General features: G+C 40.0%; 1 protein-coding gene across 5 annotated transcripts in view; it reads left to right on the top strand.

Annotated features, from left to right (window-relative positions):
* Window positions 1–15,032, top strand: part of ADGRV1 (adhesion G protein-coupled receptor V1) — a 299,412-nt gene that overhangs the window by 246,164 nt on the left and 38,216 nt on the right. For all 5 annotated transcript variants that reach the window (XM_080371326.1, XM_080371327.1, XM_080371328.1 and 2 more), the window contains one exon: window positions 3,835–3,992. In XM_080371326.1, the coding sequence (XP_080227452.1) occupies window positions 3,835–3,992 (158 nt within the window). The remainder of the gene's footprint in view (window positions 1–3,834; window positions 3,993–15,032) is intronic.

Raw genomic sequence — 15,032 nt, 5'->3', positions numbered from 1 at the left:
CTCCATGTTTTGATTTAGATTGAACATCTACAGTAGCTCTCTCTCTCGAAAAAAAAAGTCTTACCTATTAAAGCTGTTTCTTAGCATTCTAGTCGTGGCAAAAAATATGTAAACTAAGTGTCTTATTGGTTCGTATTGAAGGAAAAAAAAAACCCTAATATAGTTGCTGGTTTTGGGGTTTTGTTGTTTGTTTGTTTGTTTTTTAGTTCTTAAATGATTAACAAATAGAAGTATGGAACTATACCTTGGAGAAGGCACATACTAAAGACAATGATTTCTAAAATTATTTCTAGCCTCTTTAATAGGATTATAACAGATACAGACCTACACAGGGTTTTCGATAATGTGTTGAGTCTTCTCATTAGTTGGAAAAAGAAATATTTTGTAACTTAGAAACATTTGAGCTGGAAGTAGAGTGCTGTTTATGGGACAAGTGCCACCCTGAGTAGAGTAGGAGACCAGGGGGCTAGCAAAGCGGGTCTTGAAGATAATGAAAATATATTAGTTTGGCTAGGAGTAGTGAGGGAGAATCAACCAATGGGAATATTTTACTGTTGAAGTTACCAGAGAAATTTTTAGTAATAAAATCAAAATCAGGGGTCAAAACAAAGCCAGAGGTCAGAACAAAGTGGTCAAAACAGAACCAGAGATGGACCCTTCGGTCAATAACAAATCAAGAAGGGCAAGAGTGGAGGCAGCTTGGGATGAAAGCTATACAGTTGTCTTTTCAGTGTTGGAAGAGATGTAATCTGGTAGCAAAGCTGCTCAAAACAGTCAGGAAATAAATAAATAAAAAACCTAACAATGTACAATTTGGGAACAGAAGTCACAGAAACTTTGTTTTGAAATGACAGTCTCTGAAGAAGCTAACAGTGTTTGATTTTTCTTGTCCTCATTGCAGAAGGCATGCATTTCAACTGGTAGCTGTATTAATTTTTTTTTTTGGTGTTTTGGTTTGTTTGGGGTTTTTTTTTTTGGTTTTTTTGGGTGGTTTTTTTGCTATTAATGAGATTCAAAACAAACAAAACAAAAGCCTAATATTATTCACCTAACAAAGAAAGCACAATGGCTCTGGATCAAAGACTTACTTTACAGTCTAGTGCCTATTTAAAAAAAAATAAAATATTTGAAGGATATACTGCAGGACATAATGGTCTTCTTTAAACAAGTAAGATTTGTAATTATGTATTTCATTCCAGTTTCACATCAGCCTTTCTAGGCCTTTTCCTGTAGAATAGTTGTGTTCTGAAACACCAACTTAGTTGATGTTTTGGGATATTTTTCTTCTGTTCCCATCCAGTGCTAAGAATATGACGCACAGTAGATCCATGTGACAAATGTGTCATGGTAATGGAACAGTAAATGTGTACCCCTAGTGTCAAGTGTAATAAATATTTTCAGTTGGTCCATATAATGATATCCCATGTGATTTCCAGCATAAAAGATATCTTTCAACATACATCATCACACTACTGTAAGTGAGTAAGATCACAGGAAGTAGTGGGTGTCGTTGAGTTGCTCACCATTGCTTTGAAGGGAAGAAATCCAAAGTAAGCTTTGTACGTTAGTACGGCTTTGTGTATTTCTTGTCTCCATAAATTTTCAGTGTCTTTTCTAGAGCAAGTACACAGGGGTATTAGTAAAAGTGATCCATCTCTGTGGGTTTTCATTCATGCAGCTTTTGTTAACTGAAATGAAGGAGTGTTCATGGAAAACTTCCAAGACATTCAGATGACAGACTTTTAAGAGTATATGGGATCTCTGAAATATAAAAATATAACAAATTTTATAAATTACAGGTTTCAGAACATAAATATGATTTTACAGGAGACTATACCTGTGCTAAGATTCTTGGCTTTGGTATAATCATGAAAAGCAGCGTAGGTTATGGTAATGCGCCTTCATGTCTTCATGCTAATTGGGCCCACTCAAGAACACATTTGGGGAACTAAAATAGCTTTCACACCTAAGAAATGGTAAAAATTAGAAAGGTGAAATGGATCAGATGTTGTGTCCAGGGAACAACTGTGTTGGCAGCAGGTTGAGGGAGATGATTGTTCCCCTCTGCTCAGCGCTCACGAGGTCAGATGCGGAGCGCTGGGTCCGGTTCCATGCTTCTCAGTACAAAAGAGAGATGGGCAGACTGCACAAAGTCCAACAAGGGGCCACCAAGGTGAGTAAGGGACTGGGACGTCTCTCCGAGGAAAGGGTGAGAGAGCCAGGATGCTTCAGACTGGAGAAGAGAAGGCTCAGCAGCATCTTTTTAATGTATATAAATACTTGCAGGCAGGGTGCACAGAGGAGGGAGCCAGGTGGTGGTGTCAGTGGTGCCCAGTGACAGGACCAGAGGCTGTGGGCACACACGGAAACACAGGAGGTTCCCTCTGGACATCAGGAAACGCTTTCTCACTGTTCAGGTGACCGAGCACTGGCACAGGTTTCCCAGAGAGGTCATGGAGTCTCCATCCTTGGAGATACTAAAAAAACATCTAGACACAGTCCTGGGCAACCAGCTCTGTGTGTCCAAGCTTGAGCAGGAGGCGAGGACAAAATGACTCCAGCAGGGTCTTCTTACCTCAACCATTCTATGATTCTGGGAAAAAAAACCCACCTTTAATTGCAGTAGAGACTTCCTACCTTCCTGTTGCTTATTTGCTTGCTCAGTGATGTTATCAGGTGGTACCTTAGCTTGGTGTCTGACTGAGCCTGTACCTTCTGAAGACAGTTGTAGAAGGTACCTAGATTTTGCTGGATATTATTTTGTCATTCGCTGAGGGTGTGTAGAGCGTGCTCTGGAAGAGCTGGCACAGAATGCAGTCTTGACTTGCTGGACAGAGTACACATGCCCACCTAAGCAAACCCAGAAGGTATACCAGTGAGACACGTACCCAGGCTTTTCTCAGATATATATTATACTAGCATTGACTCTAAACTTGTTTAGCAGAGCTGACCTGACAAACAGAAGGGCTGGGTAAGTTACACCCTCTTAATAGGGATAGCAGTGATCACATACTCTCTAGACATACTGACTCCCGCGCCGTCCCTTGGGCTGCTCCGTTGTGCGTCATCTCTAGAGTAGGTCAGTGCCTGTAAAGCACATACTGATCTCCAGGGAGTTCACAGAACCCCCTGATCTCTCATACCGTCAAGAGCTCTCTTTAACTACAATCTCCATATCCTTCAAGTCATCATCTTATATGTGTAATTTGACTCTTTTTCAGGAATAACTCATGTTCCCATCACATCTTTTTAAATAATTATAACTTTAATAAATGGAAAGGGTAAGGAGAGATAGGACAAATAAAAAAAAAATGGGAGGGAGGGAGCATTTGGCTTCAGTGTGCAAATGACATATAATTTCCAACAACTTGAGGAGGAATAGTTATCTTGCCTTTAAGACTTGTTCATTTATTTTAAAAATATAATTCTCAAAATTTAATTTGTGGTTTCAGGAGCTAAGTATAGAAAATTGCATAATGCCCTTTTAGACTTTGGTGACTAAGAGTGATCAAATTACATGAATATAGCATGCATGGAGTTGGTTAAAATATTGTTCCATTGCAACAGTTTAAATCTCTCCAACATTAGATAGGCAAAAATGTAACATGCATACTTTTAAGGTGCAAATGTTATACCCCTTAAGGTAATGATAAGGAGATAAGAACTGACAGAACCCAATCCATCCTATCAAGGTTACTCTGGGAACAGAGTTAAAGAATTTGTGGTTTGTAAAGCATATGCCTCATCAAAAACATTTGTTTCTGAAATTTTACAACCGTTCAAGGTGCCTCCTAAGTTTATTAACTTCGGGTTTTTTCCATTTATTCCCATCAGGTGCTTCATTCCAAATGCATATGCTGCTCTCTTCACCGCTGCTCTGGTGCCATTAATGTGCTTGGTGGTGGTTTTTGTGGTGTTCATCCACGCCTACCAGGTGACCCCGCAATGGAAAGCATATGATGATATTTTCAGAGGAAGAACAAATGCCGCAGGTATGAAGGGTTGGCTACACCTGTGGAAACAAGCTGGGTGCTCAGAATGGTACTGACTGTTCTCGCCAGTTCAGAAAACCCCACGAGAAACCACAGTTCCATAGATACCTATGCATTTGTGTCAGATTCAGTGTGCTCGAGGTCCCTTTGATGTCTGCGAAGGTACTTGATGATGTGAGTTATGCAGATGCTTAACTGTCTTAGGAGGATAAATACGTGTTAAACCGAAAACAAAAAATTAGTACCTCTGGTTATGTCTAGTCACAGGAACAGCGATAACAGGCAGCATCGCCCTGCCTGGGGGACTGTGTCCCTGTCCCTGTGCAGCTGGGGGAGCCTAACAGCCCTGTCCCAGGGAGGGCTGGGGGTGCTCAGGGGGCGCGATCGCTTTAGCAATAGTGCAGGCACCCACGCTGCGCTCCTCTGCTCGGCCCAGGTGATGGGCACAGTCCTGGCCCTTGTGCTTTGCAGTATATTCAGTGGCTGCACGCTGGAGTGTTCGGAGTTAATGCCTCTGTTTTGAAATTTCCTAGAGCTGCTCGCAACTGAAACGTGCTTGAAAGAAAAGATCTGTCTTGTGCAAAACAGGAAGTATCGGCTGGTCTCCTTTGTCAGAACAATTTCAAATACAATAATGTTCCCAAAATAAAGTTGGAGCAGTTTAGACCAATACCATAATAATAGGACACTCTGTGGGAAGCTTAGAATATTTCTTTTGTTTTCATGATGTTTTTGGGAAAAAACCCTGAGTTTTATAAAAAAGTGCAAATATATTTTTAACATTTGGGTTATAGAAATATATTCCTTTTATGAGAAAATGAAAATAAATACGTATTATCTGGATATTTCTTAAAATACTGATTTCTTTCTTAGTGACAAAATGTCTGCTTCACTAAGAGCTATATGAATCTGGATAAGGTCTGATAAACATAGCTTATAAGTATGATAGTCAAGACCTTAGTTACACTTTACTTTTTCATTTCTTTCTGGTATAAAAGGGACTGCCTGGAGCAATCGCAAAGGTGGCGCCTTATTCAGTCTTGAATAATAGAGTTTATTTATTTATAAATAACTTTTTTTTAGTACCTCTAAGGATGGAGATTCCATATTCATACGTTGAAGGTTTAGGCTTGTCTCAAAGCTGTTAAAATAAAAAAATACTGAATATTGAAACAATACCATAAATAAAGTTGGCATGCAAGTTGGCAGAAAGTACTAATAGGAGTTATATCTACATAACATAAAGATCTGAAATAATAGGGTCGAAACAAAACTTTGTTTGATTTAACATAGAATGCAAGATCTTTCTCCAATAAAGTCCAGAAAATGGTATGCAAGGATCTCAGAAAGAAAAAAACAAAACCAAAACTAAACCATCAGGAAGAAACATGTTCAATAAAATGTCAGTAGTAGCTTTTTTTTTCGCCCCCCTGCCTCCAAAAAAACAGGTTGTAACTTTTACTACTTTTTCACCTGCACAGTAAACTAGTGTTTTGCTACCACAGGGCTTTTGCAAGCACAAATGGAAGTACCTCGTGCAGTGTGGGTAAGAGCAAGTTGTTAAGAGGCTATTTTGGAGGAAAAAAACAGAGCTGCCTGCTGAGGTTTACGGTGCCCGGGGTTGTATAAGGGCTCTCTGTGTAGCTGTGTTTATAGTGTAAGCCTCCAGAAAGAGAGGCTGGTGATTTCTGTAGTTTGTAGCATTGCCTGTAACTACATGACATGGTACGAACTGTTAACTAAAGGCCTCTGCTTTCTGACTGAATATTTCTCTCCTGAAATTTGAGGTGGTGTTAGTATATTTACATTATTTTTATGGGTATATTGTGCTTTTGAAGACATATTCAAAAGCAATTTGCAGAGGTAAGACCCATTACCACTTCTAAATTTTGAATCTTGCCATATGACTCACTCTTTGGGGAAGTTCACTGCCCTGACTCAATGTTCTTACAAACTCAGTGGGACCTACTCCCGCTTCAGTGCTGTTATTTGCAACCACCTTAGAGGATGCTGTGGGAAACGATGTTTTTCATCCCAGCAAAGTTGCCCGCAATCAGCTGCATGGTGATATCTTGCTTCTGCAACTGAGAGGGGGTCTTGGATCGCACCCACACTGAGTTTTGGCTTCAGCACGGCTTACAAGACCCTATGGGGTAGGGGGGTCTTTGGGCATCGTTGCCTCCTTAAGTTGCATGTGGCAGTGAATATGCCAGGGTTTCTCTCTGTTCCCTCCAAAACTAGAGGAAAGGTGGGCCTACCAAGCAACAGTTGCCTGTGTTTAGTCTCTTATTCTAGCTTGTCTCTGGCTGTCATGCCTATACTGATTTACCCCCTGTTCAGTCACCCACAACAACAAATTCCTACAGCAAAAAATCGTGAGGTTCAGTACCCAAACTACAAAAAGTAAGTAGTGGGGAAAAAAATAATATTGCTGCTTTGAAAAACTGTCTGTTGTCCATTAGTTAGCCTTTCTAGAAAGAGAATAAAATTCCAGGTGAATGACACTGTAAACAATTCTGACATAGCAAGTGTAGAGAGCTGTAAACATAGACAAAAATATTTCTAAATATGCTTTTACGTGTAATTGTGGACACCTGTTCATTTAAATTCCAGAGAGCGAAGAGTAATGCAGAAAGGAAAAAGTGCCATATATAGGCATGTAATTATCATTTCTACATAGATATTCATACAAATACCTATTTGCATGTGAATATTTGAACTAGTACTGTTTATTTCCTTTCTAGGAGTCATTCAGTTAGAATATAGTTAAAGTTGCAGTGTGATACAGATGACCCCATGTGGATTCTGCAATAATTCATGCAAAGCATTGCTGAATGTTGTCAATAAAAATAAAACAGCAAGGTCACTGGCTTGCATTTTACCATGAAACAGAAAAATGGGTTGGATATGCAGATTTTGAAGGGAAAAAAAAAAATTATCTGGCTTCTAAGTGTACATACTTTCAATCATTTCATAGATTGTAGGAAAAGCCTCTTAAAATATAGCTGGTAATTCTGAAGTTCCATATTTGTAATGTCTACTTGACGAAGGCCATTACTAACTTCAATAGAAACTTAATAGGAAGATTTGTACTATCTACTGGGTTTTTTTTTTTTCAAATAAATTGAATATGCAAGTGGCTAAGCTAAAAACCGAGCCAAAATTTTTTCTTACTCTCTTTTCTACTGTTGTTGAAATACTCCAAAGCTTACCTTTCAAAGAAGTTTCATCTTGAACTGTCCAGAATCACAGAATCATAGAATGATTTGTGTTGGAAGGGACCTTTAAAGATCATCTAGTCCACCCCCCCTGCCATGGGCAGGGACACCTTCCACTAGGATCATGTTGCTTAAAACCCCAACCAACCTGGCCTTGAACACTTCCAAAGATGGGACATCCACCACTTCTCTGAACAACCTGTTTCCTTGATTTACCACCCTCACTGTAAAAAATTTCTTCCTTTTATTCATTGTAAATCTACCCTCTTTCAGTTTAAAAACATTGCCCTTTGTCCTGTCACTACAGGCCCTGGTAAAAAGTCTTTGTCTTTTTTATAAGCCCTCTTTAAATTGTGAAAGGCTGTGCTAAGGTGTCCCCAGAGCCATCTCTTTTCCAGGGTGAACAGCTGCAACTCTCTCAACCTTTCCCTACAGCAGAGGTGCCCCAGCCCACTGACCATCTTTGTGGCCCTCCTCTGGACCCACTTTAACAAGTCCATGTCCTTCTGGTGCTGGAGGTGGCAGAGCTGAACACAGTACTGCAGGGGGGGAGTCTTTCCAGAGCAGAGCAGGGGGCTGTAATCACCTTGACCTGATGGCCACTCTTCTTTTGATGCAGCCCAGGATACAATTTACTTTCTGGGCTGTTCCACCTGCCAATATCCCCGATTCTCTGCAGGACTGCTCTCAGTTCTTCACCTCCCACTGTGTACTGATACTAGAGGTTGCCCCGACCCAGATGCAGGACCTTGCACTTGTCCTTGTTGGACTTCATGAGGTTCACATGGGCCTGCTTCTCCAGCCTGTCAAGGTCCCGCTGGATGGCATATCCTCCCTCAACCAAATCAGCTACACCACTCTGCTTGGTGTCATCCACAAACTTGCTGAGGGGGCACTCAATCCCACTGTCTCTGTCATTAATAAAGATATTGGTCAGTATGGGCCCCAGGATGAACCCCTAAAGGACACTGGTTGTTATTGGTCTGCATTTGGATGTTGAACCATTGACTTCAATTCTTTGGATGTCTCCATCTAGCCAGTTCCTTATTCGTCAAGTAGTCCATCTATCGAACCCATATCTCTCCAATTCAGAGACAAGGAAGGTGCATGGGACCATATCAAAGAGACTGCCTTAGAGAAGTCAAGATGGATGACATCACTTGCTCTTCCCTTATCTATCGGTGCAGTTGCACCATTGTAAAGGGCCACAAAATTAGTCTTCCACAGCTATTAAAATAAATTCTGTCTGCTCTAGTAAAACATCTCCTTGAGCTTAGGTAGCAGTACTGTCGTTTACTATTCTGTTCTGTCTGTAGGAGCAGAGAGTTTGCTGCTAGCCACACTCTTCCAAAGATATGCATTGAGTTCACTAGGAAAGAGACTTTCTGATTCAGTGTGCCAGCCCTTCAGCAAACATGCTCTGTTGACTGATTATTCAGCTATATATAGAAACTAACTTCTCAATAGTTAGCCTTGACAGGAGCCAAGTCAGAAGGGTGCATTGGATAAACAGCTCCTGGGTGAACTAATATTTAAGTTTGCAACAAGAAAGACTGCTTTTGAAGGAAATCAAGTGGTATAAAGCAGGATGGTTGTATCTGGCTGAAGTAACAGGAGATTGGAATAGGCATATGTAAGAGATGATTGTTTTCTCTTGACAGTCCTAATATGCAAACGTAGAAACTGGAGATGAACAGGACAGCAATCCAATATGTATAATTTTATTTTCCAGCTTTTTGCTAACCTTTCATAATTCCACAAAAATACTTGAAAATAAAAAAAAAAATTGAATTGAAAAATCACCTGCATTTTTTTCTGGTAATACCTTTGTGAATAGATGACCTCCACTTACTGAACAACATGTAGTGGTGTAGTTTCGCGCCCTACACATAAATATGCAGTAGAACTTACCCGATTCAGATATCATCATTGTAAATGTGCCAGAATTAATTTAAAGATTAAAACTTTATGTTGCCAAAATAGAACTTCATGAAGAATGCCTTAGATATTTAGCTGTAAAAATTTAACTACCTTCTTGCATGTTCCTTCATATAATTTTCTTTAATATATTTATTGTCTTAGCAGTATGCAATTCCTGATCATGACAGAACATGTTAGATGGTCCACCTATACCTATTACCATCTGATCTTCTGAAGAAACAAATAAGCTGCACAAAATGCAAGTGCAGGACATTCCAACCATGCTTCTGAGCTCTGGAGCTGACGCTGAGGACAGGGCTTTTGATTCTAAGTGAGAATGTGTATCTAAACCTGTAGTTATATGTCTTCCTTATCCTGTGAGCTGTATGCTAAAATCTTTATCTTGAATTATTAGATACATATCATGTATCTAAGAGAATCAAAGGAACAATGAATTGCAGGAGTGCTTTCATCTTGAGATGACAAGATGCATCTAGAAATCAAGAGCCAGGTGTTGGCTACCTCTGAACTTATGTACAGTATTCACAGTATTTATCACATTGGATATAATATTTGTCTTCATAGTGCTCCAGGGCCTTTTCTTTTTTGTAATTAAGAGGAAAACAAATCTTTGCCTCCGAGATTTTTACAAATGCAGTTAAGACAAAATGCACAAGCATAATTACAAGCTGAAATAAAGAACAAAGATCTGAATGAGATAATAACTTCAATGCATCATCTGCACTCATGTAATTTAGATTGTTTGCACTGTGTTTCACATGCCCAAATTAGATTTCTTCCTTTAAAGAAATCTTCAGAAGCAAGTAAATTTGCATGAGTTATGCCTGTACAGTTGTGAATTTAGCACTTGTATAATGTTTTGCATAATAGTTCTAAATAATTTTATTATGTAGAGATCAGTAGCTTGGAATTTTTCTTTCTTTTTTATTTGCTGTTCTTCTGGTATTTACCATGTTCCCTGCATAATGCTAATAACATAAACTATCCTAAGATTCCTGGTCTTTCATTTGGTTATGGTTCTATGATTATACCATAAAGTGTCTTACACATGTATGAGAAAGTTTGCTGAAAAATTGAGATTTAGTGGAAACATTAGAGAGGTCAGTCTTCTATGATTTTGTAGCAGTGATGTAGCCTTTATGCTTAGCAGGAGGTGTGCTTCAGTTTTAGGAGGTATTCTTTGACTGCAAAATCTTCCTTGCCACAAGAAGCAGCAGACCAAAAATATATAAATTAATGATAATAATAAAATGAAATAATAAACAGGTTTGCTGCTTCCTATTTCTACAAATAATTGATAAACAGCTTTGTCCAATTGGGTTTCATGGACATGTACCTGCCAGCTTTCTGATCTTCAGTACGAGCTACCATTGAATCCTGCATGTCTTTAACATTCCCAGTCTGGAATCAGAGGTTTTGTCATAAATCACTGATTGCATGTTGGTCATGGTGGTGGTATTTTCTCCTCTAAACTCTATGAGGGAATCTGTTAGCTTCTTTATTTTGGCCACAAAATCCTGTTAGGAAACTCCTTTTCTACAGCAGTTGTCAAAAGCAATTGAAAATGGAGCCAGCAGGATTTGGAATGTGGTTATTTGAGCTTATTTAAAAAAAAAAAAAAAATTGGTTTTGTGGCATTTTCATAGTTTTGTTGCTAAGTTTAACCCATGACTTCTTAAGCAATATTCTCTAAATGTTTTACTAATTTAGGTCTCCCACAAATCGATGAAATTCTGTTATGCAATACATTCTCCCCAATCATCTAGGAAAAAATGTTTGTAAAGATCTTTCAGATTTTGCAGTAGGTCTTCATGTCTAGCCAAAAACAATTAAGAGCAATTAAAGTTGCATTATCAGTTTAACAACCTAAGGGGAAGACACATAGTAAATATTTATGGGTAAACTCAGAAGATCATTAAAGCCGTATTATTTAATTGCTTCTTTTATTGACTTTCCTATTTTTAGAAAAAAAATTAAACACTTCAGGCAATAGAAAAAGACATAATTTGGGCAAACACAGTGGTGAGAGTACAAATATTTGGCTGTGTTATGAAAGCATAGCGCATTCTTTGTTTCCCATAGTGAAATCATCTACGTGTTTGCTGCAAAGACATACTCAGCATTACACTTCAGAGTCTTAATATTATTTAATAATTCCAGTTTTATTGGTTTCTGTTTGATTTAACATTTTTGACTGTTAAGACTCATTGTCCTGGATGATTTTATTGATATCAGGTATGGAAAAAAGCCTTCAGGCAGTCTACCTGGCAGTTTTGTGACAAAAACAGACTGAACACATGAAGTTCAGGAGTAGTTCTAACTCTGCAGGCAGAAGACACAGGAAATTGGCAATATCAGAATATGAAATTTAATTTCTTTTGAATTACATGTCTGTTCTAATAAGAAGATGATGTATTGTCTTCTGAAATATATAATCTCATTCAGACTGAGAAGTTACGCTTTTTGCTGGCTACCACTAGCAAAAACATCATTAAAAACCAGCTGGCTTGACTGAACATGGTATTCCGAAGGGACTAATCCCGTGTCCTGAAAAAGGGTTCTAGTGTTGGCAATCCATAAAAGCAGTGTGGTGGTGTTCTAATTGGTGTCAGTTAAATTTTCCTAGTGGTGATACAGGCTTTCTCCAGGGCGATGAACTGATTGTCGTTTCATAGGGCTTATGAGACATTTCTGTTTTGATGCCTTTGTTCAAGTAAGTTGTTCGTTCCTTCACGTAGTAAGTTTTCCCTCTGCCCAAGTGCTCACCTGTTGGTTTTCCATGCACCGTGGGCAATTGGTGACTGAAATTTTGCCGGAGGATTTCCATTGCTGCTTGCCTCCATGGTAAATTATTAGGTTGTGGCAGGCACCATCAAATTATTCTTTCATAGGTGGTGCGTAGGGATAAAAGAGGTTAGCCACGTGAGTGTCCCACCGTTCAGTGAAATTACAGTGACACATGCAAATCCACCTCGATCTCCACTTGCCATGGGGTGAACCTTCAAAGATCTCACAGTGGATCATGGTGGGGAACACTGCAAGTCACCTTGTTGTCTTCTTTTTCTCTTTGCCTCTGCTTCCACTTTTTTCTTCTTTGTTCCTCCTCATCCTCCCAGCTTTGGGCTACCAAATAAAAAAGCCAAATCATTATTCGAACCTCCCAAGACAATACTCTTTGTTGTTCGCTTTGGTCTATGTACAGCACTTAGAATTGTATACATTAGTGATCATTAGTTGCCAGTCCATTATACCAGTTGAATTTCATAAGCAGCTGGATTTTTTTGTATGATTTTGAGAATTAAACAAGAATAGTTGACATTATTTCATTCAGATTTGTGCACAAATAAATTAATGAGTTGCTCTACAGATTAGTACTGAGTTTACCCATAGAATTACATTTTAAAAAAGCAGCATTTGTTGGTGTGTGATTTCTTATATTTTAGTTTGGTAAATTTTGTTGTTATAGCATCGAAAACTTTGAGGTTGCCTGTTCTTTTCTATATATATATATTTAATATTTTTTTTCTGAACATTGTTAAGTACACATCTAATAAGTATTTGGATTCATTAGTGTATGCCATGTAGGATAATGAGAAATACGTAATGCTCTATTTCTTACTGTACTACCTGCTACTTTAGAGGGCCTGGCATACTTGGTTAATTGTATAAGCATTGTGATGTCGGTCATGTATATTAGTAGCTGTTAAAGGAAAGCTTGTTTCAACATCTGTGGAAGCCACAAGGGATTTTTCCATTTTGCCCAAGGGACTTTGAAATGGGTGCTTTGGGTGCCAGGAGTACTAGTGACCCTGGAGTGCAGCATGAGAAATATGTTGCATTTCCAGTCTATTCACCTAACTGTAAAATCGAGTTCCTCCCAGACAAATAGCAGAGGTACATAGCCTTAATCTTTGACGCCTGATGCTGTTTTGAAAAATACATGTGTATTATTAATGTTATGTTCTGGATCAGGGGTCCTTGGGAAGTCTTAGACCTTCAGTAAATTTTGGCCAGACCACAGCTCTCCATGGAAGAGGTGATTCAGGTGCCTAATGGGCATCGACTGTCATTTGGGACAACCAAGATTATCCAGTCTGGACTCTTCATCAGGAACAGGTCTTCCACAGGGCCTCTGTTGTATGTGCTCACCATGTATAGATCCTTTAGATCTCCTTTAGATCTAATGCCATGCCAGGGCACCAGTGCCCACCCATGCTGCCTCCTCAAGTCCTACCAGATGTCCCTGGCTGCCTGGGGCTCACCGCACTGCATCCTCCCATCCACTGGGAGCAAGCCAGCAGCCCTGCCTGCACAGGAATAGCACCCTTTACCCGTGGCCAAGCTGGTGAGGATTTATCTCATGTCCTCAGACATAAGTGGCAGGATGGGAGTATCTTAATGGTAATTAGAGATGAGCTTTCAAATGCCTTTGTGTAGGGGACTTGATTTTTTTATTTTTAGTGTTTTAATAGCCTTTGCTATTTTCCAGTAAAAACAGGTAGGTTTCCTGACGCCCTGCCCCCACCCCCCCCACCCCCCACCCCCCCCGCAGAAGAAGCAAGACCTTGTTAACTGTTCCAAAGAACTAAGTTTATTTTAATACTGCATTTTTATTACCTCTAGTCCTAGGTTACCATAGCCCTAGCATGATGTTAATTTCCACGTGTAATGTTATCTTGTTATAATTCGCTAAGGAAATACATATCTTTGTTAAAGGTTATGTCACACTACCCAACGGTGGTTGCAGAACAGCCCAGGTTTGCACCCCAGGTTTTACTGAGCTCTGTTAGGCTTTAACAGGGGAAACTTCAGGAGCACAATACCCGCTCACATTGTGCTTCACTTCACGTTGTGCTTCGCTTCACGCCATTCCCTTGTGATAACAATACACACATGCATTTCTGCCAGAGCAATAGTTATAGTCCTGGAGCAACTACTGCCCGCCTCGCTGGGAAGCAGTCTTTAGGCTGTTGCCTACATCCAGAAGGCACTTAGTATTTGTGCAGTATTAAACAAAATGCCTAAAGCGCTCCCAAACTGCTGTTTCTGGAATGATGCCTGTCAGAAGCACATGCCCGATGTTTGCTGGTGCAGAGAGCAGCAGTGCCTGGCCCAGCACCTCTGCCCCTGCAGCCTACAGGCCTGGGCGAACATGGACTTTGAAGTCTGCCATGACTACGGTCAACATGGGGAGGGGGTCAGCATGGTATGTCTGGCCGGCGGCCACAGAGCGGGAGTGAGCGAAAGCTAATTAGCTAACTTCTGCTTTCCTTCTAGCAAACTTTGTGCATGCAGACATCTTCCTGCCAGCATTCCTTAAATCTTTTATGCTGTAAATAACAGCAGGGAATATAAAATGCAGCTGTATGTGTGTGCTTAAGGACAGATTCTGCACGTATTTTTGAAGATGAATAAAGTTAACTGGTGCAAAGCCTGTCTTTGGGGGACTCCTTGACCGAGTGGAGGTCGTCACTTACAACTTTATAGGGTCAGATGCCTTCTCATGTTCAGCTTGCAGTGAAAGTAACAACAAATTGGAGAATAAGCGATTATTAAAATTTCTATATAATTCTATAAATTGCCAGAGCTGTGGCAGTTTTTGTATTGGTAATCCTTTTGTTCTTTTCCTTTCCTCTCAAGTCTTGAAAATCCATTTCCTCCCAAAATTTCCAGAGCTTGCCAAGAGCTTTCCCGTGCTTCCCCCAAGTTCAGCACATTTTCTGACTCCATGTGTGCTCTTCCCACGTGTAAAGCAGCCATGTCTGCTTTGCTGAGCAGGGCTGTGCCCCCTTGACCCCCCACCTCCCTGTCCCCTGCATGTCCATGCCCTCCTCCTGGTCTCCTGGCCCCAGGGGGGGTCCCCAAAAGCCCTAGGACCAAG

Source organism: Falco punctatus, assembly GCF_963210335.1.
Source record: "Falco punctatus genome assembly, chromosome: Z".
NCBI lineage: Eukaryota > Metazoa > Chordata > Aves > Falconiformes > Falconidae > Falco > Falco punctatus.
This window is presented reverse-complemented; position numbering and strand designations above follow the sequence as displayed.